This window comes from Aphelocoma coerulescens, chromosome 10 (genome assembly GCF_041296385.1).
Source record: "Aphelocoma coerulescens isolate FSJ_1873_10779 chromosome 10, UR_Acoe_1.0, whole genome shotgun sequence".
NCBI lineage: Eukaryota > Metazoa > Chordata > Aves > Passeriformes > Corvidae > Aphelocoma > Aphelocoma coerulescens.
Window position 1 is genome coordinate 13502 of NC_091024.1, and position 25056 is coordinate 38557.

General features: G+C 46.7%; 1 protein-coding gene across 9 annotated transcripts; it reads right to left on the minus strand.

The window, feature by feature from the left end:
- Positions 1-96: 96 nt before the first annotated feature.
- Positions 97-24780, minus strand: LOC138116490 (tyrosine-protein phosphatase non-receptor type 1-like). Of its 9 annotated transcripts, none has more exons than XM_069025851.1 (21): positions 24531-24778; positions 11644-11717; positions 10843-11052; positions 10248-10409; positions 9459-9625; positions 6716-8373; positions 6055-6121; positions 5416-5478; positions 5295-5336; positions 4010-5053; positions 3890-3931; positions 3635-3795; positions 3476-3555; positions 3352-3389; positions 2319-2381; positions 2199-2240; positions 2060-2104; positions 1914-1984; positions 1792-1832; positions 1667-1707; positions 97-1565 (listed from the first exon to the last, which is right to left on the minus strand). In XM_069025851.1, the coding sequence occupies exons 1-5, from the start codon at positions 24664-24666 to the stop codon at positions 9515-9517; spliced, it is 693 nt and encodes a 230-aa protein (XP_068881952.1). In that variant the 5' UTR covers positions 24667-24778; the 3' UTR covers positions 97-1565; positions 1667-1707; positions 1792-1832; positions 1914-1984; positions 2060-2104; positions 2199-2240; positions 2319-2381; positions 3352-3389; positions 3476-3555; positions 3635-3795; positions 3890-3931; positions 4010-5053; positions 5295-5336; positions 5416-5478; positions 6055-6121; positions 6716-8373; positions 9459-9514. The 9 variants fall into 9 exon arrangements, with proteins under 9 accessions (XP_068881952.1, XP_068881950.1, XP_068881955.1 ...); XM_069025849.1 differs by having other exon boundaries at positions 6716-9382; XM_069025854.1 differs by having other exon boundaries at positions 6716-9625; positions 10843-11046; positions 24531-24780.
- Positions 24781-25056: the final 276 nt, after the last annotated feature.

Genomic DNA, 25056 nt, shown 5'->3' on the forward strand with positions numbered 1-25056 from the left:
GGGACCGAGGAAAAAAAAACCCAGCCGGGGGGGAAAAAAAAAAAAACCCCCCCAGCTGGGGTTTTTTTATTCTAAATTTAAAAATGTGTTGAAAAACCTGAAAGGCAAAATCCAAACACACAAGGTTAGAACCATTCCACACACACACACTCACAGGCAGACACAACCACATAAGCACACACAACCTCTCACACACAGATACAGACAGTCACACGCTCTTCAGCTTACACACTGACTGTAGCCATTCATCAAAACACTCCACCAATGAAAATACTTTGATACATCTTCCCTGGCTGCCGCTCCTCGACATCGAGCCGTAGATTCCAGGAAAATCGGTAGCATCTGTGACCGTGGAGATCCAAAGCCACCTCGGGACCTGCAAGAAAATGTGAAGCGGTCAGAGAGTGGCCCGTGGCTAGGAGTTATCCCCACACCAGGCCCATAAATTTTCTACCCAAAACCCCACAGAAAATAAATGAACCCTTAAGTTTTATGACTGTTCTACCTAACTGTGACTCTACATGCCAGGGCAGGGCGGCTCCGACCCTAAGCGGCGCACAGAGGGGCGGCACCCCAAATTAAGAAAAGATGACACGAGGGCTTGAGATGAGTCTCCAGAAGATTAATTCTTGAGCACAATACACTTAGAGGCGATGGAACCTACTGAAATACTGCGGTCATGGAGGGAGGGTCCGATACCCTCCCTCTAGAGGTCCAAGGGAATGACATGTGAAAAGAAGCCAGTACTAAAACTGAGAAGGAAGATAGATGAGAACATCTTGTGTACTTCCTCCAGTCTCAAGAAGTGAAAAGGTAAAGATGCCAGAATAAGCCCCATCTGGGAAAGTAGGCAAGTAGAGTACAGCCAATACGGCCCAGAACGATGCAAAAAAAGTCACTGATATGCAACAAAGCCCTGTGACACAGAGGACAATGGACACTACATAACATAGACACAACCTACAGAACATAGACACAAGTTGAAACTGCCCAGCAGTCTCACCTGATGGACCCAAGATTCCTACTGCAAGATGAGCCAGAGGCCGATGATGCCAAAGGAAAGAAAGCTCTATGGCAATAGCACATGATAGCAAAACATAAGTCCTTACAAGAAGTTGGTACCAAAGCTGTTAAGAGGATGCTCAAGCTCAGTAGGCCTAGAGAAGAAGGCAACAACTGCTGGGGGACCGGGGCGATCGCTCCGGACCCAAAGGCGAGCTCCTGGGCCAAAAGGTTTTGCGATGACATCGAGACTCAGAGAAGGCCGATGACGTGAAGCTCGTGAGAACACGGAGACGGGTCGGAACCGTCCTGCCCGGCAAAAGGTCGGGTGATGCTGAGGAGAAACCCTCTCCCTTTACTTCTAAGGGGCCTATCCCTCTACAGCCCTCTCCTCTAAGCTAACTTCAAATTGCCTCCTGCAAGTCCAAAGGGTTTTCCCTTGTCCCCACCACCGGTCCCAACACTTAGCTTTTGGAAGACGAGCCGACAAAATCCATCCTCAATGGAAATGAGCACACGGGCGCCATGGATGTTGATACAGTCCCCAGGGTCTGTTTTGGTGGCTGCAAAAATTCAGAAAAAAAATTCAGACCGCAGTGAGACGTCCCAAAAGCGACCCCTTCCGCAAGGCCTCCCTCCCTCCTAAGGGCCCAGGCTCGCTTACCTGCCGCTTCCAAACTTCACCTCCGCAGCTGCTCACGGCACCTAAGACAACAAAACAGAAAACGTCACTGTGGCCCTCGAGAATATTAATCCCCAGGGGTCCTCCGCACCAGTACCCTGGCTCACCTCAAATCTTCATCCGATTCCAGAGGCGGCCCAGAAAATACCTGCAAAGCGAAAAGGTACATGCTTAGCACACTGCCACATACCGCTCGCCTATTACTTGCCCCACTTAAAGGCCAACTCACCTGATTGTCTCTATTTCTTGGCACATCCAAGGCAGCAGCAGCACCTGCAAAGAAACAAAGCAAAAAACATCCTGAAAGACTCTGAAATCACAACCTCCCCCCTCCAATTAAAGTACACTGTACCTATAGCTTAAGCTTGCACCCACCTGGCTGCCAGCATCCCCGACCGGGACATCTTGCCGGTGGACCGCCTAAAATGCGCAAAAAATAACAGATGCTTAGAGCTGCACCAGAAATTGATAAGTGAGGAAGAAAAACTAGTTCAGTCCACTAGTCACCACTTACCTCACTCACTTCACCTTGATGGCTGAGATCCAGCTTGACCTCCTAAAAATAAAGACAAAGAACAATGCTGTAACACAGCCACCATTTGCGCTTGCTCCACAAACACAAATGGTGACTGACCTTCCGGTGGGAACCCCGTCACCCGGTCCAGGGCGCTCTGCCACGGATTTAATCCCTCCGCATCTGAAAGAAAGCGATGACAAAAGTCAAAGTGCTGCATGAGAACTTCACAGCCCCAGCTATCTTGTGTCAATCTAGGAATACCATCTAGAGGCCAAACTACAGCCTACACCACAAGTTACAAGTCCCCAGGCCTTGTCCTATTACACCCATATGCCAGACCGTGCGGCAGGGCAGAGCAGCTCCGGGCCAAATTTACGCAGACACCTGTGACACAGGAAAGGACAAAGGAGGGGATGCGATGAAGAGAGAAAACCCTCGTAGAGAAGAACGATCGCAAGGACCGAGAGACCGAGGAATGAGATGACCTAGGCGAGACCGACGGTGAGCCGATGAGGCTCAAAGAACCCCGGCGGAAGGACTTATTCCGAGAACCGCAAAGACGGATGCCCGAGAATCGTACGGTCAGAATCCTCTACCGCTCTTTGCATTCTGACAAGTCCTAATCCGCTATAATGGATCATTGCGGCATACAGCTGTGAATACAGCTCAGAACAAGACCATAAAAGACATCTGACTCGACGCTTCTAAAGAGAGATGCAATTCTGATACACCTCCAAGCTCTTGAGTCAAAGGATCGATGGTATCGGCACCGGGCCAAAGAGCACCGAGAGCAGAGATGCTAAGAATAACACCCAACATTTCCAATAAGCATCTCAAAGGGCTAAGGCAAAAGACCTGCAACAGAAGATGCCCAAAAGACACAGAACATACAATAGACAAGTGACACACACCGGGACTGCTCTGCTCTGCACACCTCAGCATTGTGATCAAAAGTGAGACTTGCCCTTTATGTGGCCTAAGGGGCCCCTTCCTGGACATCCCCACCTCCATATCTGACTCAAAAATCCCTCCCGGCGAGCCCTGACCCAACACCGCACATTCATTCCCTCAGTGGATTGTAGCCCTCAACTTATCTCTCAGGCATCTGGAGATGGGAATCCTCCTCAGGCACAACAGAAGGCCGGCTCACCCTCTGGGAAGCTCCTGTCATCACCGGGCTGTCGTCTCCTAGTCAGCCACAATAAAGAAAACCAAACATCACTACAGGAACTTAGTGGCACGTCGGCCAAAGCCCCGACAATTCCGCTACTCACCGTCCCCTAAGAAGGCCGGGGTCCTCCGACCGCACGCTTCGGCCGCGCTCCGAGGCCGACGCCGTCATCGCGGGGTATGCCTGGGTTAAGAGGAGACAAGGTGGTGTGGCATTGCTGAAACTTAAGTGGACCCTCCCTCCTCCTCCCTCCCTGACTCACCGCAACTCCACGGCCGTGGATGTACCGGAAGGTACCTCAGAAGAGAAAATGTAAAGGCTTCGTTGCAGAGTCCCGTAATACTTCCAGAGCGCTCACGACGGTGGCAAACCGGGTCTGTCGGGCGGTCGGCGAGAAGGTTCGGCATAAAAAAAGCGGACCCCCTAAAACACACAAATGACAATGGATGCTTAGAACTGCACCGGAAATTGATAACCGAGCAATAACAACTCGTTCTGTCCACCGGTCACCGCTTACCTCGCTCCATCGACCTTGACTACTGCTATCCAGCTTTACCTCCTGAAAGCAAAGACAAAGAACAATGCTGTAACATAGCCACCATTTACAGTTACCCCACAAACACAGACGGCGACTGACCTTCTTGCGGGAACCCCCTCGCCCGGTCTTGGGCGCCCTGACACAGATTTCATCCATCTGCATCTGAAAGAAAGCGATGACAAAAGTCAGAGTCCTGCATGATAACAGCTCCAGGCATCCTGTGTCAATCTAGGAATACCAGCTAGAGGCCAAACTACACCCTATATTACAGATTTCAAGGCCTTGGGACTTGTCCTACTGCACCTATACACCAGACTACACGGCGGGGCAGAGCAGCTCCGGGCCAAACCCATGCAGGCACCCGTGACACAGGAAATGACAAACGAGGAGATGCGATGAAGAGAGAAAACTCTGGCAAGAGGAATGACCGCAAGGACCGAGAGAATGCGGAGCGAGATGATCTCGGCGAGACCGACGAGGCTCGAAGAAGATGCTAACGGAAGGGCTTATTCCGAGAACCGCAAAGATGGATGCCCGAGAATCGTCCGGTCAGAATCCTCTACCGCTCTTTGCATTCTGACAAGTCCTAATCCTCTGTAATGGATCACTGCGGTGCAGAGCTGTGAATATAGCTCAGAACAAGACCATAAAAGACCTCTGACTCAATGCCTCTGAAGGGAGATGCGATTCCAATGTGCATCCAAGCTCGTCGGTCAAAGCTCCGACGGTATCGGCACCCGGCCGAGGAACACGGATGCTAAGGATGATGCCTGGCATTTCCGATAAGCTGGCCCCTCGAAGGGCTAAGGAAAAAGACCTAAGACACAAGATGCCCAAAAGACACAGAACATACAACAGACAAGTGACACGACACGCACCGGGACTGCTCTGCCCGCCTCGGCATTGTGATCAAAAGTGAGACTTGCCCTTTATGTGGGCTAAGGGGCCCCTTCTTGGACATTCCCGCCTTCAAAGCTGACTCAAAAATCCCTCCCGGCGAGGCCCGACCCGGCACCCTGCTTTCATCCCCTCAGTGGGTCGTAACCCTCGACTTATCTCTCGGACGTCCGGGATGTGAATCCGCCTCGGGTGCAAAATAAGGCTACCTCGCTGTCCAGGAAGTTCCTGCCATCTCCTAGTCAGCTACAACAAAGAAAACCAAAACATCAGAAAATGTAAAGGCTTCATTGCAGAGCCCCATAACACTTTGGGAGGGCTCACGAGGGCGGCGAGCCGGCTCTGTCGGCCGGTCGGTGAGGGGATTTGGCATAATACAAGTGGACTGCTCAAAACACGCAAATGACGATGGCCGCTTAAAGTTTAGAGTACCGGCACTCGGCACCCGAGCGATAACAACTTTTTCCTTCCACCGGTCACCGCTTACCTCACTAACTTGACCTTGACTGCTGAGATCTGGCTTTATCTCCTAAAAGAAAGAGACAAAGAACGGTGCTATAACATAGCCATCATTTACACTTGCCCAGCACAGACAAACAGTTACTGACCTTCCTGCGGGAATCCCCTCACCCGGTATGGGGCGCTCTGCCACAGATTTAATCCATCTGCATCTGAAAGAAAGCGATGACAAAAGTCAAAGGGCTGCATGAGAATTTCACGGCTCCGACCATCTCGTGTGAATTTAGGAATATCATCTAGAGCCCAGCTACAACCTACATTACAAATTTCAAGTCCCCAGGCCTTGTTCTATTACACCTATGTGCCAGACTATGCGGCAGGGCGGAGCAGCTCCGGGCCAAACCCGTGCAAGCACCCGTGACACAGGAGATGACAAATGAGGAGACACGACAAGGACAGAAAACTCTCTGCGAAAAGAACGACTGCAAGCACATCAAAGGGCTAAGGCAGAAGACACGAGACACAAGATGCCCAAAAGACACAGAACGTAACAATAGACAGGTGACACGACACGCACCGGGATTGCTCTGCCCTGCGCACATCGGCATTGTGATCAAAAGCGAGACTTCCCTTTATGTGGGCTAAGGGGCCCCTTCTTGGATATCTCCATCTCCAAAGCTAATTCAAAAATCCCTCCCGGCAAGTTCCAACCCGACACCCCGCTTTCATCCCCTCCGTAGGTCAGAGCCCTCGACTTATCTCTCGGATGTCCGGGGATGCGAACGTGCCTCGGGTGCAAAAAGAAGGCTGGCTCTCGCTACCCGGGAAGGTCCTGCTGTCGCTGGGCTGTTGTCTCTTAGTCAGATACAATAAAGAAAACCAAGATCAAACTATGAGTTTAGTGGCAAATCGCAACAAGTCGGCAGCTCGCTTCGCTCCTAAGTGCCCCTAGATTCTCAAGGCCCTAGCTTTATCCCTAGTCTAAGGCTGCGGCTGCTATTGTGAGAGGCACCCAGGGTAGCAAGGGACAGAGTTACAAGGCGTTTCCATAAATGCATGGGATGTGTTTGCATGCCATAAAACTTGTAAATGAGGCTGCTATGCTTATGGAAAGGCCTTAAGCGGCTCCCAAATACACCGTGCCGCCTTCAAAAGCCCCCTGCTGTAACTCCTAACCCGCTACCCTGCTCATCCTCCCTCTCCCGGTCGCAATCCTCAACTTCCCTATCGGAAGCCTCAATCTCGGACACCATCTACGGCACGAGGTAGATCCCTTTTTGGACACAATGAATTCACTGAAAAAATTTGAAGTATCCCACTCAACACAACCCGGAATAGCAGGAAGTTGCACTGCTCCAAAAAAAAAAAACCTTAGCACAAAACCAGAAATTATAAAACCACCTTACCAACCCTAAACATGTAACCCAAATGAGTGAACTTAAATATTACCTGTATTCCATGGTATCTTCTTCCCGATGTCTTCAAAGCCTCTGTTGCTTTAGAGGCTAAAAGAGCCTGCTGAAAGCAAGCTGAGATAAGCAGAAAGATCCCCATCACTGAAATGAGAGGAGAGCTCTTACCCCACTCACTCCCAGAGAGGGAATGACTCCCCTTGCAAAAGCCTGGGCTTAATATACCCCTGGCCGGGTCCGCCCCTCGTTCCCATGATGCCCAGGGAAAAGGGAGGAGCCAAATCCTGCAAGGTATAAAAGCCCTCCTAGGAGTTGCCACTGTTTGGCTCCTCTGACTTAAATTTGAGGTGAGTAAAGGGCTTGGTAGGAAACTCTTCAGGGAAACGACGATGCTTTCTTTTTTTGCTTTTATATTGAGCAAAAGGGTGGCCGGCCGGTAAGAAATCAAACTTTGTGTTTTGGGAACTCAGCTAGGTAATTTGTTGTTAAGTTGCATAATTATTCCCTAGTAATTACTGAGTAGTACTCCACCTGTGGCTTAGTAGGGTAGAGAAGAATAGTAATTTTATTAACGATGTAACTCTCCTTGGGACCTCTAATTAAGGCTATATACATTATAAATAAAAATAAGACTTCTTAATACCCTCCTAGCTGCTATTAGGGTTACGTCCGTGCGGGGCTCGCTCCCGTATGACGTTCGGTACCGGGGCTTGGGTAGGAGCACCCTGAGATGCAATTTAAATCCTTAAAATGCTCAAAAAGGGAGAGCTTTCTTTGACTGAAGTCTTTAAAATGAGGGAACGGGCAGGAGTTGCCTCCACTTGAACCGATACAATGGCAAATTAATGGCTTCTCCCCTTCAATTTAATCCCCTAACCTATTGGGAAAAGAGGGGTTTTCCTCACTTTAAAACTCTCTGGTGCTGGAAAAAGGGGGATTTTTCCTCAATTCAAACCCTTAGAAAGGAGGGAGAACTGGGCTTCCCCCTCAATTTAAACCTTACAATGATGGAAAAGGGGGAGATGAAAGGGACCTCACATACTGCCCTGCCCGCTCAGGTGCTGCCCCTTGGCACGAGAGCTTTTCCCTGGGTGTTTTCTTGAAGCGATGCTCCTTACCCGGGTGCATCCGGCCGCTCCCCGGCTCCTGCGGAGCGCTGCGACCGTTGTTCCCGAAGCGTCTCTCGGGACGCCGCCGTTGGCCCCTCTCGACCGGCAGCTCCCCGTGTAGGTGTGCCTCGGGAACCCTCTGAAAGCGACCTCTGGCAGAGCCGCCCCCTCCTCATCCACGCCGGTCGCGCTCGGTGCTGCCGCACCTCGGAGCGGGGGGATGAGGCGGAGAAAGGTCCTGCCGGTCGTTCCCTCCCCTACGTGGGCCGTCGTCCGCCCCCGAAATGCCGGGGTGTGGGGCTTTCCTTTCCGTGGAAAAGGACCGGCCTTCTCGTCCGGGTGCACGTGGCCAAAATTGGGATCCCGCCTCCAAAATTCCCTATGTCCTAGGCTTGTACTTACCGAGGAAATTCCCTGCCGATCGCAAGCGATTACCGGTAATGGTTCTTCCATAATTGTTACTGACTTCCGTTTCCTTTGAAGTGTTTGACGTGTTCCTCGAGGGGGTCGAGGGTTTGGCCGGGTCGTTTATGGCCCGTCCCGGCAGGCCCGGACCGAACCCGAGCGCCCCCGTCGCCGGTCCGCCCTGAATTTCGGTGAAATATTGATATTGTTTATAAATACTCCCTTTCCCTGCTACTCGGTCTTTCCTCGTGTATCTGCAGGGAGAGGGTTTACTCTATCCCTTGATCCCACCCGCAGCTCTCCGGCCCAAATGCCGATGCTTGCGGACACGATCTAAGCAGAAAACTACTACGAGTGTTGGCTTTTTGAAGTAAAAGTCTTATTGTACATCTGGCTGTACAATTTAAAAAAATGCATCTATTGATGGTCATTATAGGAAAGCTTTTCAGAGGAGAAAATACCCATTTTGGTAGCACAGATCCCATTTTGACAATACTGCATTTTTGTGGGTTTGGGAATCCTGCCTGTACAAGACATCTGAAAATCGGTATTTTACAATTTGATATTTGGAAACGGGGTCATTTTGATATTTTGGAACTTGATATTCTGTCGTTTTGAAATGGAATTAGTTTGGTATTTTGGAACCTGGTATTCTGATATTTGGAAACCAGGTAACTTTGGTATTTTGGAACTTGGTAATTTGTAACTGGGTTACTTTGGTATTTCTGAACGTGTTCTGGCAATTTGAAACTGGGTTACTTTGCTACCTCTGAACGTGGTGTTCTGGTATTTTGAAACTAGGCTATTTTAATATTTTGGAACTGGGTATTGTGGTTGTTTGAAACTGTTTTTCTGGTATTTTGAAATTTGGGTTTCTATGATTTTGAACGAGGTTATTCTGGTATTTTGTTCCAAAATACCAGACAAATAACAAACAAAACAAAGAACAAAATTTTTCTGTAGGCTGTTTTTTTGGTGTATTTGTAGGCTTTTTTTTTTTTTCCCTGTGTATTGTATGATGAGCTTTTACTGGTTTTGTAACCTCGGGGTTTGGTTTTTTGTAATCTGCGCCTGGCAGGGACCTGGGGCATCCCGGTCGAGTCTCTAGGCTTCGTTTGCTGTCTTCCGCTACGATTAACAGTTCCTGGCATGGGAACTGTTAAATGACAGACTATATGATGAGACGCTTCCTGAAACAAATTAATTCCAGCTAAATGACTCTTCCTGCTCTGCAGTTCCTATACCCGGCCCGGTTTAAATCCGTACCTAGCCCGACTCTTCGGTCCTTCCGTTTCCTACCGCTCTGCTCGGGGCTTTGCACCTCACGCTCTTTCCTCCCTCGGTGGCGTCACGGCAGAATGCGGCGAGGTTTTGGCCGGCACTTGACGTCTCCGAGATGAACTTACCGAGAATTCTTCTGCTTTTCGCTGCACCTGCCACAACAACATTTGTTCACTGAAATAAATGCTTTCCACAATGAACTAAAGGTGTAAGGGAACAAGCGCTGCACTGTTGGGGAGGAGGATAGTTTGGCAAGGGAATTACACAGATCTGGAGGCTTGGCAGAATTGAAAAAAAGGCAAGAAAAACACAAGAACTCCAAGCCCAAGCTACATCCACTACACAAAACATATTGGCCATAAAAGCAAGAAATTCCCATCTGCTTCTAAAAAACCTAAGCAGCACAAAATAAAATCTATTTTGCTAGAGTTCTGCTTACCATAAAAAACCCTGATTAATTTAATCATGACACTTAAACTTCAGGCATATTAGAAAACTTGTACTGTCTGAAATGTCAGGGGAGGCTGATGCAGCAGCTCCACCCCAGTCACTGTGCTGGAAAGCACAGGAGGCACCTGCTACATCACAGGTACTTTTGGAAATAAATAAAACGCAGCACTTTAGGTTGTGACAGATTGTAAAGCACTGTACCTAAAAGCCCCATAACATAAACATGTACTGAAGCTGAAGCAAGCACCACATTGGAAGCTTCTTTCCATCCTGTTCCTTCCACCCACTTGCTGCAGTTCCCTGGGAGCTGCCAGGAGCACTTACTTGCACTGAAGCATCTCCCATGATGAATTTTGCCCCTTCAATAACAGCTAAGTAGGAGAACCGGAGCTGATCTGCAGTCTGGATGAGCCCCATCCTGTACTTCCTCATTTCCAGGAGAACCTGCTTAACGTCCACGGAAGAAGGGTCTTTCCGTTTGTCCATCTGCAGATAAAAACGTGAAACGTGTTTTCTGCTCTGATGAGGTTCACTACAATGACTCACTTTGTGGTAAGGCCTTCACACCACCCTCCACATTACAGAACGAATGAACTCACATACAATTGGTATCAACGGCTCTTTACTGGGTCTCCAAAAACACACAGGGGAAAACACTGGGCCTCAAAAATGCTGCTTTCCCTGAAAGCAAAGCCTGTCTTTGCGAATCACTCTGAAAACTGGAGACTTTTCTTCCCCTAACTCAAAATGGCCACTTAGGAATGAGACCTGCCTTGGAATACACTCCCAAAACAGCAGAGTAAAACAACAGGAAATCACAGGGAACCCCTCCAGCCCCTGCTCCAGCTCCTTTAAGGCTGCACCAAAGCTCCCCTGAAGGTGCCTGTGCAGGAGAGGTGGCCCTGCAGGTGGCCCTTACCAGCAGCAGACAGGTGTCCACCAGGCAGAAGGTGCCCGACCTCCCGATGCCAGCGCTGCAGTGCACCACGACCGGGCCGTGCCCGGGGCTCGGCGAGCCCGACTCCCGCACCTTGAACGGGAAATTCAGGAACGAGGCCGGCGACTCTGGGACCCCAAAGTCGGGCCAGGTGGTGTAGTGAAAGTGCAGAATCTCCCGAGTTTCCTGGGTCTGCAAAAACAGGGTTTGGGAACAGTTTTAGTTTGGATACACCAGTCAGAAGGACTGACTTAAATTCCAAGGACAAAGTTTCAGGGAGTCTCAGGGAGTTTTTATAGCTGCACAGCCAAGAAACTAATTACAAGTAATTGTCTCTTGTTGTGAAGGTCTCCACTGGGACCAAAGGGAATTGGGTAAGTAAATTTACTTATTTACAATTCAGCTATTTCAGTGCAGCTCAGAAGCCTGTGTCACTCTGGGTATGGCTGAGACATGAAACCGCCTGGAGTGTCCCCAGGTACGTCTCAGAAATATCCAAGAGTTTCATTTCCATGACATCTCATGCAGAATCATCAAATCCAGACCAATTCGTGACCCCCAATTTCAAGCCAATCTCCTGGCCCGGCTGCGGCACGATTCATCTGGTGCCCCGAGATGGGACCCTCTCTGCCCGGCTGCCGGATCCAGGGGTAAGCGGACCTCCCGGTCGCGACCCTGAATTTTCAGGGGGAGCTCGGCTGTCCTTTGGCTCGCGGCGGGGGCGGACAAGGACCATCTGCACCAAATTAAGGTATTTGCTATTCCTTTTAAACACAGAAATACCTGCAGGTCCAGGGTTCGAGTCCCTGAGGGTGGGTTGAAAGTCCCGAAGAAGACTGGGTCTCCCAAAATTAGTCCTGGGCAAGAAAAAAAAGTACTTTTAAGGGGTTGGACCCCACTGGGAAAGGTACCTTTAAGGGGCTGGACCCCACTGGCGTGTGCTATTGTACTGCTATTTTTGTTTTGTCTGTTGCTATTCTGCTGCTGTGTGAGTGAGAGTGGATGAGACGTGCTGTCAAAGTACAAAGCGAGTGAGAGGCTCTATCTGCGGTTCCGTACCCCGGCGACGGGCTCGACCGGAGGAAAGCGAAGCGATTGGCAAAGAGCGAATGAGCATAAATCACATAAACTGTCGGTTTGGAATTCAACCTTACTGTCCAAAGGGGGTGGATTTTAGAGGAGAAAGATTTTAGCTATTGAATTGAAAACATGCAGACCCCCAACGCCTTTCTGATATAGCTCCATCTGATTTCCCTTTTGAAATCCCGTGTTAAGTGTGAGAAAACGGTTCTAAAGCTTGTCTTTGTGTGCATGTATTAATTGTGAGAGAAAGTGGTATTGTATTTCTACTAGATGGAGTGGGTGGTGTCCAAGCTGCCAGAGGAGAGAGCTTGGTATCAGACTAGAAAGAGCAGGAATAAAGAACTTGGCAGAAAAGGAAAGTGCAGATAATGTTAAAGGGGAGAGTGGCAGAGAATAGTGAGAAATTTGAGAGGAGCTGGTTAGAAAAGTACAGCAAGCGTATGGAAGAAGAGATGAGGAAAAGGCAAAAGCAATGGCAAAGGTGATGGCAGAGGTTGTAAGAATTGTGGACATTGTGGTTAATAGGTTTGGGTGTTTAGTTCCCTTTTCTGCTTGGTGTTTTGTGCGGGGCTGCGAGGCTCCTGTTATGTGGTGCTTGTGCAGAGCTGAAAGGCTCCTGTTTGGAGGGGACCCGTGCCCCTGTGCCTTTTGTGTTTTGTTGTGAAAAGCCAAAATTGGCAGGTTTCGGTTCTGAGGTGAATCCGGAGCTCCTATCTTGTGGGGAACCCTCCCCTGCCACCGGTCTGTGGTTTATTGTGGAGAACTAGAATTGGCAGATTCTAATCCTGCGGCCAATTCTGCAGCTGCTGCCTTGTGGGGATGGTGTTGTCCCTGTGCAGGCCCAGGTATTTGTCATGCAGCTTCATCTGCGGGGGCTGTAAAGAAACCTATGGGGAGAATGTTTTGCTGTCCTTCCTTGGTTAATTTGTTAGTCACCTCTCTACTCCTGGGGTGGACTTGGTAAAAAAAAAAAAAATATTGAGATAAGGAACAATTGGTTACTAAAAGATGATTGATTACTAAAAATGTGATTGGTTATTTAAAAAGAAAAAAAGGCGACTCAAATGCCTGATTCACAGACTGCGACTCTTGCAAAACTCTTAAAAGCAGTCTCGCTCCCTCCGCTGAAGAATCGATTGGAAGAAACCCCACCGAAAACCTGTGGGAGACAACAAAAGTGGTGCAACAAGCACTTCATAGAATAAAAACTAAAACTCCACTTGAATAAGTTAATGCAATTAAACTCTTGTTTCACTCAGACATTTTTTTTTTTGGGAAGTTTGTTTCTTTTCTCTTTTCTAGGAATGTCAAATGTCCCGACATCAAAGATAAAGCAAGCAGTTTGAGAGCAAGGAAACTGCAAGCAGCAAAATCACACCTAAATGTGATAACCGTTGCTTCGCTGTCACTTTGTGTTAGCCCTATAAAGTTTTACTTCTTTTTTAATAATCGGTCTAGTGGGCCAAATTTTCACTTTTCTTTTATAGGAATCTACCAATACCTGAGATGGAGCTGTGTGAAAACCAATGAAATTGAAAGTGTCACCATAATTGCTTGCATTGTCAGTTGGTTAATGTTTGTAATTTGTTTGTGTTTTCATTGCAAGTGACAGATCAAATAGTAGTTAAAGCATTCTACATATTCTTGAGTTTAATTTTTGTCTAACTTGTTTTGTCTTTTTACTGAAAAATGGTGTGGCTCAGGTCTTATGGATGTATAATTTGTTTCAACCAATATTATCCTGAGAGTTGGTATAAGAATTTATACATATTTGAAATCCTACAAATATGGACTAACCCTCCCGGTTCTGCCTCAGAAGGCTTCAAAATTATTATAATCTGGCTAAATTTTTTGGATTTTCTAATTAGTGAATTAAAGAGTCTTGACAAAACACAAGCAAATGCTACATGAGAAATGATTGAATCCCCCTTCCTAAACCAGGAGGGATACAGAAAAGCCTTCTACCAGCTCTCAAACTAAAGTGCTGTTCAATCTCATGCCATATGTCTTAAGAGGATGTTTTAACTTTTCCTCACCCCTCCTATTTATAGCATATTCTGCAATGTCAGTTGTAGGTGCAGAATGGGATGAAGGCAATTTATTCACCAACAAAAAAAAAAAAGGCTACATGAGGTAAAAAGAAAAAAAAAACCCCTAAGTTTGAAAGAGAATTCATTTCATTTTTAATCCCACCAAAAATAAAGCCACAGTTTGTAGTTTGTGTCAAGATTAAATGACGAGAGTGCTATAATCTGTCTCCTGGAAAACAGAGCATAGCCCTGATGTAAAGATATGTTTGCATGAGAATATTTTGTATGAAAATGTTTTGTGTGTTAGTTTTGTATCATAAAAACTAATCCTTCATAATGTATAGAATTATATAGCAGAGTAAGAATATTATTATAACAAAAACTGTATAAAGAAGTTACAACCAAAGAAGCCTCCTGAAGATACCTGACTAGGACTTTGAAGTGTAAGTTAAACCACTAAGATTAGATAAAGGGAAAACCCATTCTTTGCCCAACTCAGGCCTAGGAAAAAAAACAAAACAAAACCAAAAAAAAACGACAAAACAAACAAGACTGAAAGAAGAGAAATACCCATAGATAGTAAAATAACAAATCAGATGATCCCATTAGTAAGAGATGTTGAAATTCCAGGGAGATCAAAACGGGCTCCCCCAGTGATTATTGAACTACTGGAAGGGGTACAACCAGTGTCAGTTAAACAATATCCACTAAGGCATGAAGCATGAGTAGGAATGGAACCAATAATTAGTAAATTTATTGATCAGAAGTTGTTGAGAGAGTGTAGATCTTCCTGCAATACCCCAATTCTACCAGTACAAAAGCCAAATGGAAGTTATTGATTAGTTCAGGACCTGAGGACACTTTACTCACAAAATTACCAAGTGACTGAGTGTGGTTTTCAGTTTTAGATTTAAAGGATGTTTTCTTTTGTCTGCCATTAGCTGAAAGCAGTCAGGAAATTTTTGCCTTTGAATGGGAAAACCCCAGAACAGGGAGAAAAAGCCAGCTTACGTGGACTGTGTTGCCACAAGGATTCAAAAATAGACCCGTGATATTTGGAGATCAATTAGCCGAGGAACTGGAAGCCTGGACGCCGCCGCTTGGGAAAGGGAAGGTACGCTCTTGCAGTACATTGATGATCTATTAATAGCAACAAGGACCTGTGAAGACTGCAAGAACTGGACTGTAAGTCTTTTAAATTTTCTGAGACTAAGTGGATATAGAGTCTCTCCTGAAAAGGCTCAGCTAGTCCTCCACAATGTTACCTATCTGGGGTATGAACTGGCAGGAGGGGAGAGAGCCTTGAGAGACAACAGGAAGGAGGCAATTTGTAAAATGCCCTGGCCAACTGAAGAACCAAAGAACTGAGAACTTTTCTGGGAATGACAGGATGGTGTAGATTACGGATCTGCAACTATAGACTCATTGTGAAACCTTTATACCAACTCCTAAAAGAGACTAGGGGAACTCACCTATGCTGGACACCAAAGACTAATAATGTATTTGTAATTCTACTGGGCATACCAGATGTCACTAAACCTTTTCTGTTGTTTTGACATGAGAGACAAGGACTGGCGCTGGGACTTTTGGCACAGAAGCTGGGACCCTACAAAAGGCCGGTGGCTTATTTCTCCAAGCAGCTGGACGTGGTCAGCCAAGGAGAGCCTGCACTGTGTGCAGTGGCAGCCGTGATCCTGAACGTAGAAGCTGGCGAGTTCACACTGGGACAGCAGATAACTGTTTTTGTCTCTCACACGGTGTCAGCGGTGCTCACAGAAAGGAAATCACTGGTTAACCCCATCTCGCTTTCTCAAATACCAGGCTGTCCTAGCAGAATCGGAGGATGTGAGTATCCAAGTAACTAACGTTTTAAACCCAGCAGCTTACCTGGGGCAAGGCTGCTGAGGAGCCTGTACGGCATGACCGCATCGAAACCGTGGAGGCGGTTTACTCCGGCCGCCCGGACCTAAAGGACTCTCTGCTAGAAAATGCGGCAAACTGGTTCACCGATAGGAGCGGTTATGTCAAGAATGGTAAGCGGCTCGCTGGGTATGCAGTTACAGCCACAGACGCTGTCATTGAGGCAAAACCATTACCTGTGGGGACATCAGCTCAAAAAGCTGCAATAATAGCCCTAACTCCAGCCTTGGCATTGGCCGAAGGAAAACCTATCAACATTTGGACTGATTCGAGGTATACTTTTGGGGTGGTACACGCTCACGGGGCTATCTGGAAAGAAAGGGGTTTATTAACCTCACAGAAGAAATCAAGCAAGCTACTGAAATTGTACAGTTACTGGAATCAGTGGTAAAACCTTCAAAAGTGGCTATAATGCCTTGTAAGGGACAGTCCCAGGGTAACACTATCCCTGAACTGGGAAATGCTATGGCAGACAAAACAGCAAAGGCAGTGGCCAGTGGGGTTCAGATCCAAGCCCTAGCTCTAATTCCTTCTAGCATCCTTATAAGTAAAAAAAAAAAAAAAAACACCATATGACACTGATGATTTAAATTGGATACAAGAAGACAAGGGACAAATGAGCACAGATGGGTGGGCTAGGATAAAGGGTCTCATAATCATACCCAGAAAACTGTTAAAATTATTTATCCAAAGTGAACATTGCATCAGATCACCTTAGATTACAGTTCTTGAAGGTTTGAGGAGGTATGAGACAAACTTACAGCATGGTTACCCAACTTACCCGGCTTAAACAATTGTTTGTAATAGCTATTTGTGTTATTGCATTGTTACTTAGTGTTTGTATTAGTAGTTACTGTTGTATGATATTATGTACCTGGAATCGAGATGCTTATGCTCCATGGCACAAGCATAAACGTAGAACTAAGATAGAGAAGGGTTCTTACTTTAAAGACATGCAAGATTTGTAAAGAATTACAAATACCCAAAGAAAAGGGGGGGATTGAAGAAGGGGCAGTCAATAACTAACTCATGTAAGCACAAGTTAACTAGCTGGAGACAGCAAATGTTAGTTCAGGCAGCAGATGCTAATTACACAACCTAAGAAGCCAAATTCACCTTAATCTTGTCAAGATAGAGGTGTAATAAATAAGGGTATTTTGTTCATTGAAAAGAGCTGACACAGGCCACAACGTACATAACAGGAAATGTCTTAACAAATCCATATGTAAAGGTTGTAAGTGCTGTAAGTGTACTATTGTTTAAGCTCCAGGAAGAAAAGCAGGGGATACTAACTGACCAAATATGGAAAGGGTCACCCAGAGGGCACTTGAAGAAGACTACTTGCCTTCAGCCATCGACCACCAGAAGGCAGAAAACGACCCCCTAGCAACAAGCTCACACATGCGTAGAGTACTCCCTTAAAGATAAGTTAACAGGAAATGATCCTGCATAAAAGAAGGACTGAAATTTGCAAACCCCTGCGGCAGTCGGTGGAGCGGGGACTCCCCTGTTGCCCGGCCCTGATTTTGCTTATGCCTTGCTTGCTGTAATTAATAACTTCTCTAATTTGATTAAACCTCCTTGTCTGCCTCAGTCAATCACAATTTGGTGCCGTGACTCGGATGGGAATGGTACGGTGAGACAGAGATATCGGGGAGGCGCCCCACCTCTGGTGGCCTCGGTATCCTCAGTCTTTACCTCGCTCCCACTGACGAACCTAAACTCAAGGCATTAAGCAAAGGGAACCGGTCGGCCCCATAAACTTTGTGCGCAGAGGTCCGGACGAAGACGCTGGAAGCGTGAGTATTTGCGGAAAAGGGATCCGTTCGGTCGGGGTCGGGTATCCTGGAGTGTGGCGAGTGCGGTGTGTGAGAGGGGGGCCGGCAGCCGGACTCCCCAAGCGAGTGTGGACCCTCAGTAGTGCGGTTCCCATTGCCCGCGAGGGCGTGGGCCACGAACCAGGGGAAGCGAGTGATTCCACACACAGAACGCCTGAAGGCACTCCAGAGGATGGGACAGGGGAAAAGCAAGCCCTCTAGTTCCATGAGGTTTCCCCCAGTACCTGAGGATAGTCCGTTAGGGCTTTTATTGAATAATTGGAGGCATTATTCGAGTACACAGAATAAAGATAAGGCCAAGATGATTTATTATTGTATAGAGGTCTGGGGAGGAAAGCAGATATCACGAAATGTATTTTGGCCTATATTTGGGTCCTACGAGGACTGGGTGAGACAGGATTTGAATTTATGGGTAAATTCCAAAACTCCTTTTAGTCGAGAAGAGAGTGAATATGCAAAAATATGGATAGAGACCCCCGGGGTACTCCTGTTTACTTTAAAGGAAAAATCTGAAAACTCGGGGGTAAGAAGAAAAGATAAAAAGAAAGAGGAAGTCCCGTTGATTCCACCCCCCTATATACCTCCGCAGGCCCCGCAAGCACCCCCACTCCCACTCCCTGAGCAGCCCCTAGAGGAAGAAGAAGGGAATCCTGAACCCGAACGGGAGGGACCAATGACAAGGGGCAGAGCTAGACGTCATAACCTCTATCCATTAAGAGAAATGCCTATGGGGGGACCCCAACCAGGAATTGGCTTTATTTCAGTTCCCCTTAGCTCTGGAGATGTACGGGACTTTAAGAAGGAAATGGGGAACCTATTAGAAGACCCCCTGGGAGTTGCAGAGAAGCTAGATCAATTTTTAGGCCCTAATATATAGACCTGGGATGAGTTGCAGTCAATTCTAAATATTCTTTTTACTGCAGAAGAAAAGAACATGATTAGGCGAGCGGGAATGCAAATTTGGGATGCCCAACATGCCCAAGGCCCACAGGCAGATATCAAATGGCCTTTACAAAACCCTAATTGGGATCATCAGGATCCAGCACACAGAACTCATATGCAGGACTTAAGGACAATAGTTATACAAGGGGTCCGAGAGGCAGTACCGAGAGGACAAAACATAAATAAGGCCTTTAATGAGAGGCAGAGAAAGGAGGAAACTCCAACAGATTGGCTAGAAAGGGTAAGAAAGAATCTACAGCTGTATTCAGGCCTGGACCCAGACACACAGTTGGGTCAGGCACTTCTGAAAACTCAATTTGTAGCCAAACCATGGGATGACATCAGGAGGAAGCTAGAAAAACTAGAAAATTGGCAGGAGAGAGGATTAGATGAATTGTTGAGGGAAGCGCAGAAAGTATATGTCAGGAGGGATGAAGAGAATCACAAGAGACAAGTCAGAATGATGGTGGCAGCAGTAAGGGAAAGCAGAAAACAAGACTCTCCCCGCCGAATGGGGCAAATACCCAGAAAGGCCCCTAGGAACACAGAGGGAAATCAGAGAGTGGAAAGGAGGGAAGCAGTCGTATGTTTTTATTGTGGGGAGAAGGGACACATCAGAAGGGATTGTAGAAAGAGGATAAGAGATGAAAAGATGTTTAAAGAAGATTAGAGGGGTCAGGGGCTCTACTTACTGGGGACCAAGAAACATCCAGAGCCCTTGATAAAAATAAAAGTCGGTCCCCAGTGCCAGGAATTTGAATTCCTGGTAGATACAGGAGCAGAAAGATCAACTATCCAAGTTTTACCATCTGGATGTAAAGTCTCCCGAGACACCGCCCTTGTAGTGGGCGCCAAGGGTGAACCTTTTGAGGTCCCTGTTATTAAAGATGTCCTGATGGAAACCGAATCAAAAATAGGAATAGGAAGCCTTTTGCTGGCACCAGAAGCAGAGTATAACCTCATGGGTAGAGATCTCATAGTAGAATTGGGAATAAACCTAGAGGTAATTAATAAAGAATTGAGAATCAAACTATGCCCCCTTAGAGTAGAGGATGAAAAGGAAATCAACCCTGAGGTATGGTACACGCCTGACAGTGTGGGCCAACTGAACATTCCGCCCTTCTCCGTAACCATAAAAGATCCAGAAATTCCAATAAGGATCAAGCAGTATCCCATATCCCCAAAAGGGAAACGAGGACTAAAGCCTGAAATAGACAGACTAATAAGCAAGGGACTCCTAGAAGCCTGTATGTCCCCTTTTAATACACCCATTTTACCAGTAAAGAAACCAGATGGATCCTATCGATTAGTGCATGATTTAAGAGAAATTAATAAGAGGACAGTGGCCCGGTTCCCGGTGGTTGCTAACCCATACACCCTATTAAGTAGACTAGGGCCAGAAAATCACTGGTATAGTGTAATTGATCTAAAAGATGCATTTTGGGCCTGCCCCTTAGACGAAAATAGTAGAGATTATTTTGCCTTTGAATGGGAGGACCCAGATACTCATAGGCGACAACAGTTGCGGTGGACCGTGCTGCCACAAGGGTTCACAGAATCACCAAATTTATTTGGACAAGCATTAGAACAAATCCTCCAAGAATATCAAACAAGAGAAAACATTACTTTGATTCAGTATGTGGATGACCTCCTGATTGCAGGAAGAAAAGAAGAAGAAGTTCGGGAGGAGAGCATTAAACTGTTAAACTTTTTAAGCTTGAAGGGACTAAAAGTATCAAAGGCAAAATTACAGTTTGTAGAAGAAGAAGTAAAATATTTAGGCTATTATTTGAGTAAAGGAGAGAAAAAAATAGACCCTGAAAGAGTGAAAGGAATCCTCTCACTCCTGCCACCAAGGAGCAAGAGACAAGTAAGGCAATTGCTAGGATTAGTAGGCTACCGTAGACAATGGATTGATAATTATAGTACCAAGGTTAAATTTCTGTATAACAAGCTCAGTCATGACGGGTTATTGAAATGGAGCAGAGAGGATGAGCAGAGCTTAGAACAACTGCAACAGGATTTAATTAACGCTCCAGTACTAAGTTTACCTGATTTTAAAAGACCATTTTATCTATTTGTAAACATTGAAAATGGGACAGCATATGGAGTATTAACTCAAGATTGGGCTGGGAGAAAGAAACCGGTAGGATACTTGTCAAAGCTATTAGACCCAGTAAGCAAGGGATGGCCTACATGCCTACAGGCAGTGGTAGCCTGTGCTCTCTTGGTAGAAGAAGCACGTAAAATAACTTTTAATGGGGAACTCAAGGTACTATCTCCACATAATATTAGGGGAATATTGCAACAAAAAGCTGAAAAATGGATAACAGATTCGAGACTTTTAAAGTATGAAGGGATCTTATTAGATTCCCCAAAGCTAACACTAGAGGTCACTACACTACAAAATCCGGCCCAGTTCTTATACGGAGAACCAAATGAGAATAAATTAGCCCATGATTGCATGTTAACCATAGAAGAACAAACCAAAATCCGACCGGACTTAGAAGAAGAAGAAGAATTAGAAGAAGGGGAGAGGCTGTTTGTAGACGGATCATCTCGGGTAATCGAGGGAAAGAGAGTATCTGGCTATGCAATCATTAAAGAGGAAGGGTCAGAAGTCTTAGAGTCAGGACCTCTAAGTAGATCCTGGTCAGCTCAAGCTTGTGAATTGTATGCAGTCTTACGAGCTCTGAGATTGCTGAAAAATAAAACAGGGACAATATATACAGACTCCAAATATGCATATGGAGTGGTACATACATTTGGAAAAATATGGGAAGAACGAGGGTTAATAAACTCTCAAGGGAAAGACTTAGTCCATCAGGAGCTAATAAGACAGCTACTCCAGGTCTTACGGGAGCCTAGAAGAATTGCTGTAGTACATCTTAAAGGACACCAGAAAGGATTAGATTTTAGGAGTAGAGGTAATAATGCAGCAGACCAAGAAGCAAAAAGGGCAGCACTTTTGGTTATACGACAAGTTCAGGATAAGGAACAACCAAAGGAGAAATTCACCAATAAAACTAGAATGTATAGTTTTACAGAACAAGAAAAAGATAAACTATCACAAATGGGGCTAAAAGAAAATTCAGAAGGAGAATGGAAACTCCCAGATGGAAGAGTAGTACTACCTAAATCAATAGCAGTAGAAATTTTACAAAGGTTACATAGCCAAACTCATTGGGGAACACAAGCACTAGCAGACCAGTTTGCCACCAAGTATATGTGTATTGGAATATATAATTTGGCAAAACAAATTGTTAAAGGCTGCATAACTTGCCTTAAAGTGAATAAGGCTTATTTAAGAGAACACCCATTGGGAGGGAGACCACTAGCACACAGGCCCTTTGCTAACATACAACTAGATTTCACAGAATTGCCCAAAGTAGGAAGAAGTAAATACTTATTAGTTATAGTAGACCATCTAACGCATTTTGTCGAAGCATTTCCCACAGCAAGGGCAACAGCACAGACAGTGGTCAAAGTTCTATTAGAAAATATTATCCCTAGATATGGAATAATTGAGACTATTGACTCCGACTGAGGACCCCACTTTGTATCTAAAATCATCAAAGAAGTAATGGGAATTATGGGAATAAAGTGGGAATATCATACCCCCTGGCATCCCCAAAGTTCAGGACGAGTAGAAAGAATGAATGGGGAAATAAAGAAGCAATTGACAAAGCTTATGCTTGAAACCAAGTTGTCGTGGGTGAAATGTCTACCATTAGCTTTGTTAAACATACGGACTCAACCAAGATCTGACATGGGAATCTCCCCTTTTGAGATGCTGTATGGAATGCCTTATCATATGGGGGAACCTCAAGATCACCCAAATTTAAGAGACCAAAACATGAATCATTACATTATTACCTTAATGAAATATAGAGAAGAATTATGGAAAAAGGGCATGATAACTCAAAGGCCCCCGCTAGAACTTAAACTACATCGAATTCAACTATTTAATTACACCCACGATTATTGTATTCAAGTGTCCATCATACCCCGAATCACGTATCATCCTAGTGAATACATGTACCAACAACACACCACAGCAGATCATCACCTAGTAAAAAGAGAACCTTTTACTGCATTAACCATAGCAACCCTCCTCACTATAGGAGGAGTTGGGGCAGGAACTGGAGTAGCATCCTTAGTCACCCAGCAAAAAGAATTAAGAGCACTAAGGGTCTCAGTAGATGAAGATCTAAGCCGAATAGAACAAGCAGTTGATGGCCTAGTAAAATCAGTAAGATCTCTATCAGAAGTAGTCCTACAAAATAGGAGGTGATTAGACTTATTATTCCTTCAGCAGGGAGGACTGTGTGTAGCACTCAAAGAAGAATGCTGTGTCTACGCAGACCACACTGGGGTAGTGATAGACACCATGACTGAACTAAGAAAACGGCTAGAACAAAGGAAAAGAGAAAGAGAGGCACAACAGAGCTGGTATGAATCCTGGTTTAATCATTCACCCTGGTTAACCACTTTGTTATCTACCATCGCAGGGCCTCTAATTCTGTTAGTCCTAGGACTCACATTTGGGCCGTGTATATTCAATAAGCTGATCTCCATAGTAAAAGGGCGCTTAGAAGTAGCACATTTAATGCTCCTTAGGGCTAAATACCAGCAGATACCAGAAAATCATGAAGAAGAAATGTTAGAATTAGCTAAACAAGAGCTAAAAAGATTCAATGAACAAAAGTGAACAAGAGAAAAAGGGGGGATTGTAATAAATAAGGGTATTTTGTTCATTGAAAAGAGCTGACACAGGCCACAACGTACATAACAGGAAATGTCTTAACAAATCCATATGTAAAGGTTGTAAGTGTACTATTGTTTAAGCTCCAGGAAGAAAAGCAGGGGATACTAACTGACCAAATATGGAAAGGGTCACCCAGAGGGCACTTGAAGAAGACTACTTGCCTTCAGCCATCGACCACCAGAAGGCAGAAAACGACCCCCTAGCAACAAGCTCACACATGCGTAGAGTACTCCCTTAAAGATAAGTTAATAGGAAATGATCCTGCATAAAAGAAGTTTGCAAATTTGCAAACCCCTGCGGCAGTCGGTGGAGCGGGGACTCCCCTGTCGCCCAGTGCTGATTTTGCTTATGCCTTGCTTGCTGTAATTAATAAATTCTCTAATTTGATTAAACCTCCTTGTCTGCCTCCGTCAATCACAGAGGGGACAAGGATTATCTCAGAGGCTGCTAAATCATTCATTATTTAAAGCCGTGGCTCAGTTAAAGAGCAATACCAATTAAGCTCCTGGATAAAAAGCCTGGGAGATCGGGGTTGGTTTTTTTTCCATTGTTCCTTTCGGTGGCTTTTTGCAAGCAAACTATGAAGCGGACAAGCCGCAAGCGTGCTACAGTGCCCCTTGCTGGGACTCGCTCCGGGCTGGCGCTGTTCCACGGTGCGAGGGGACCGGAAAAGCCACGCGACCCACGGAACCGGCGGCACTCGCCGCCCGGGGACGGCCCCGCGCTCCCGGAACCGGGCGGAGCGCGGCTCACGGCACGGAAGCGGCTCCTCCGGCAGGCGGGGGCGGCCCCGCGCCGGGAGATCCCCTCCCGCCCCCGGCGCCTGCCGAGCGGCACTGGCGCCGGGCCGGGGGGGACCCGGCGGCGCGCGGCTCACGGCACGAAAGCGGCTCCTCCGGCAGGCGGGGGCGGCCCCGCGCCGGGAGACCCCCGCCCGCCCCCGGCGCCTGCCGAACGGCACCGGCGCCTGACCGAAGGGGACCCGGCGGCGCCCGAGCCCCGCGCACGGACGGCACGGAGCGGGCGGGACGACCGGGGGCGGCGCGGCTCCGTGCCGCATCTCCCGCCTGCCGGCCCGGCGGCGCTCACCTCGGCTCCGCGCGGCTCGGACCGGCGCGGCTCCGTCGGTCCCTGTCGGCGGCCCAGCCCCCAAATTCCCACTCCTCCTTAGAAATTCCCCAGGGGCCGGGAGTGCTTCCGCGCGAGACATTCGGTGCCGGGGCATGGCCGGAAGCGACCTCAAATGCGGTGGCACGCTCCGATTCAAACCTTTCAAATGCTGGAAAAGCCGGAGTTTCTTTCAATTTAACCCCTGAAACTGAGGCAACGGGGGGTGTTCACCTCAATTCAAACCAATACAATGGTAAATAAATGTGTTCTCCCTTTCTATTTAATGGTCTAAGATATCAGAAAGAGAGGGGTTTTCCTCAACTCTCTCAAATGATGGGGAAAGGGCGATTGTTACCTTCATTAAAACCCTCAAAAAGCAGGGGCAGCAGGGCTTCCCCCTCAATTTAGAACTTAGGTTGATGAAAATGGAGGGGTTACCCTCAATTCAAACCCATAAAATGGTAACATCTGTGCTTTCCCCTTCCATTTAAAATGGAAGGGGGAT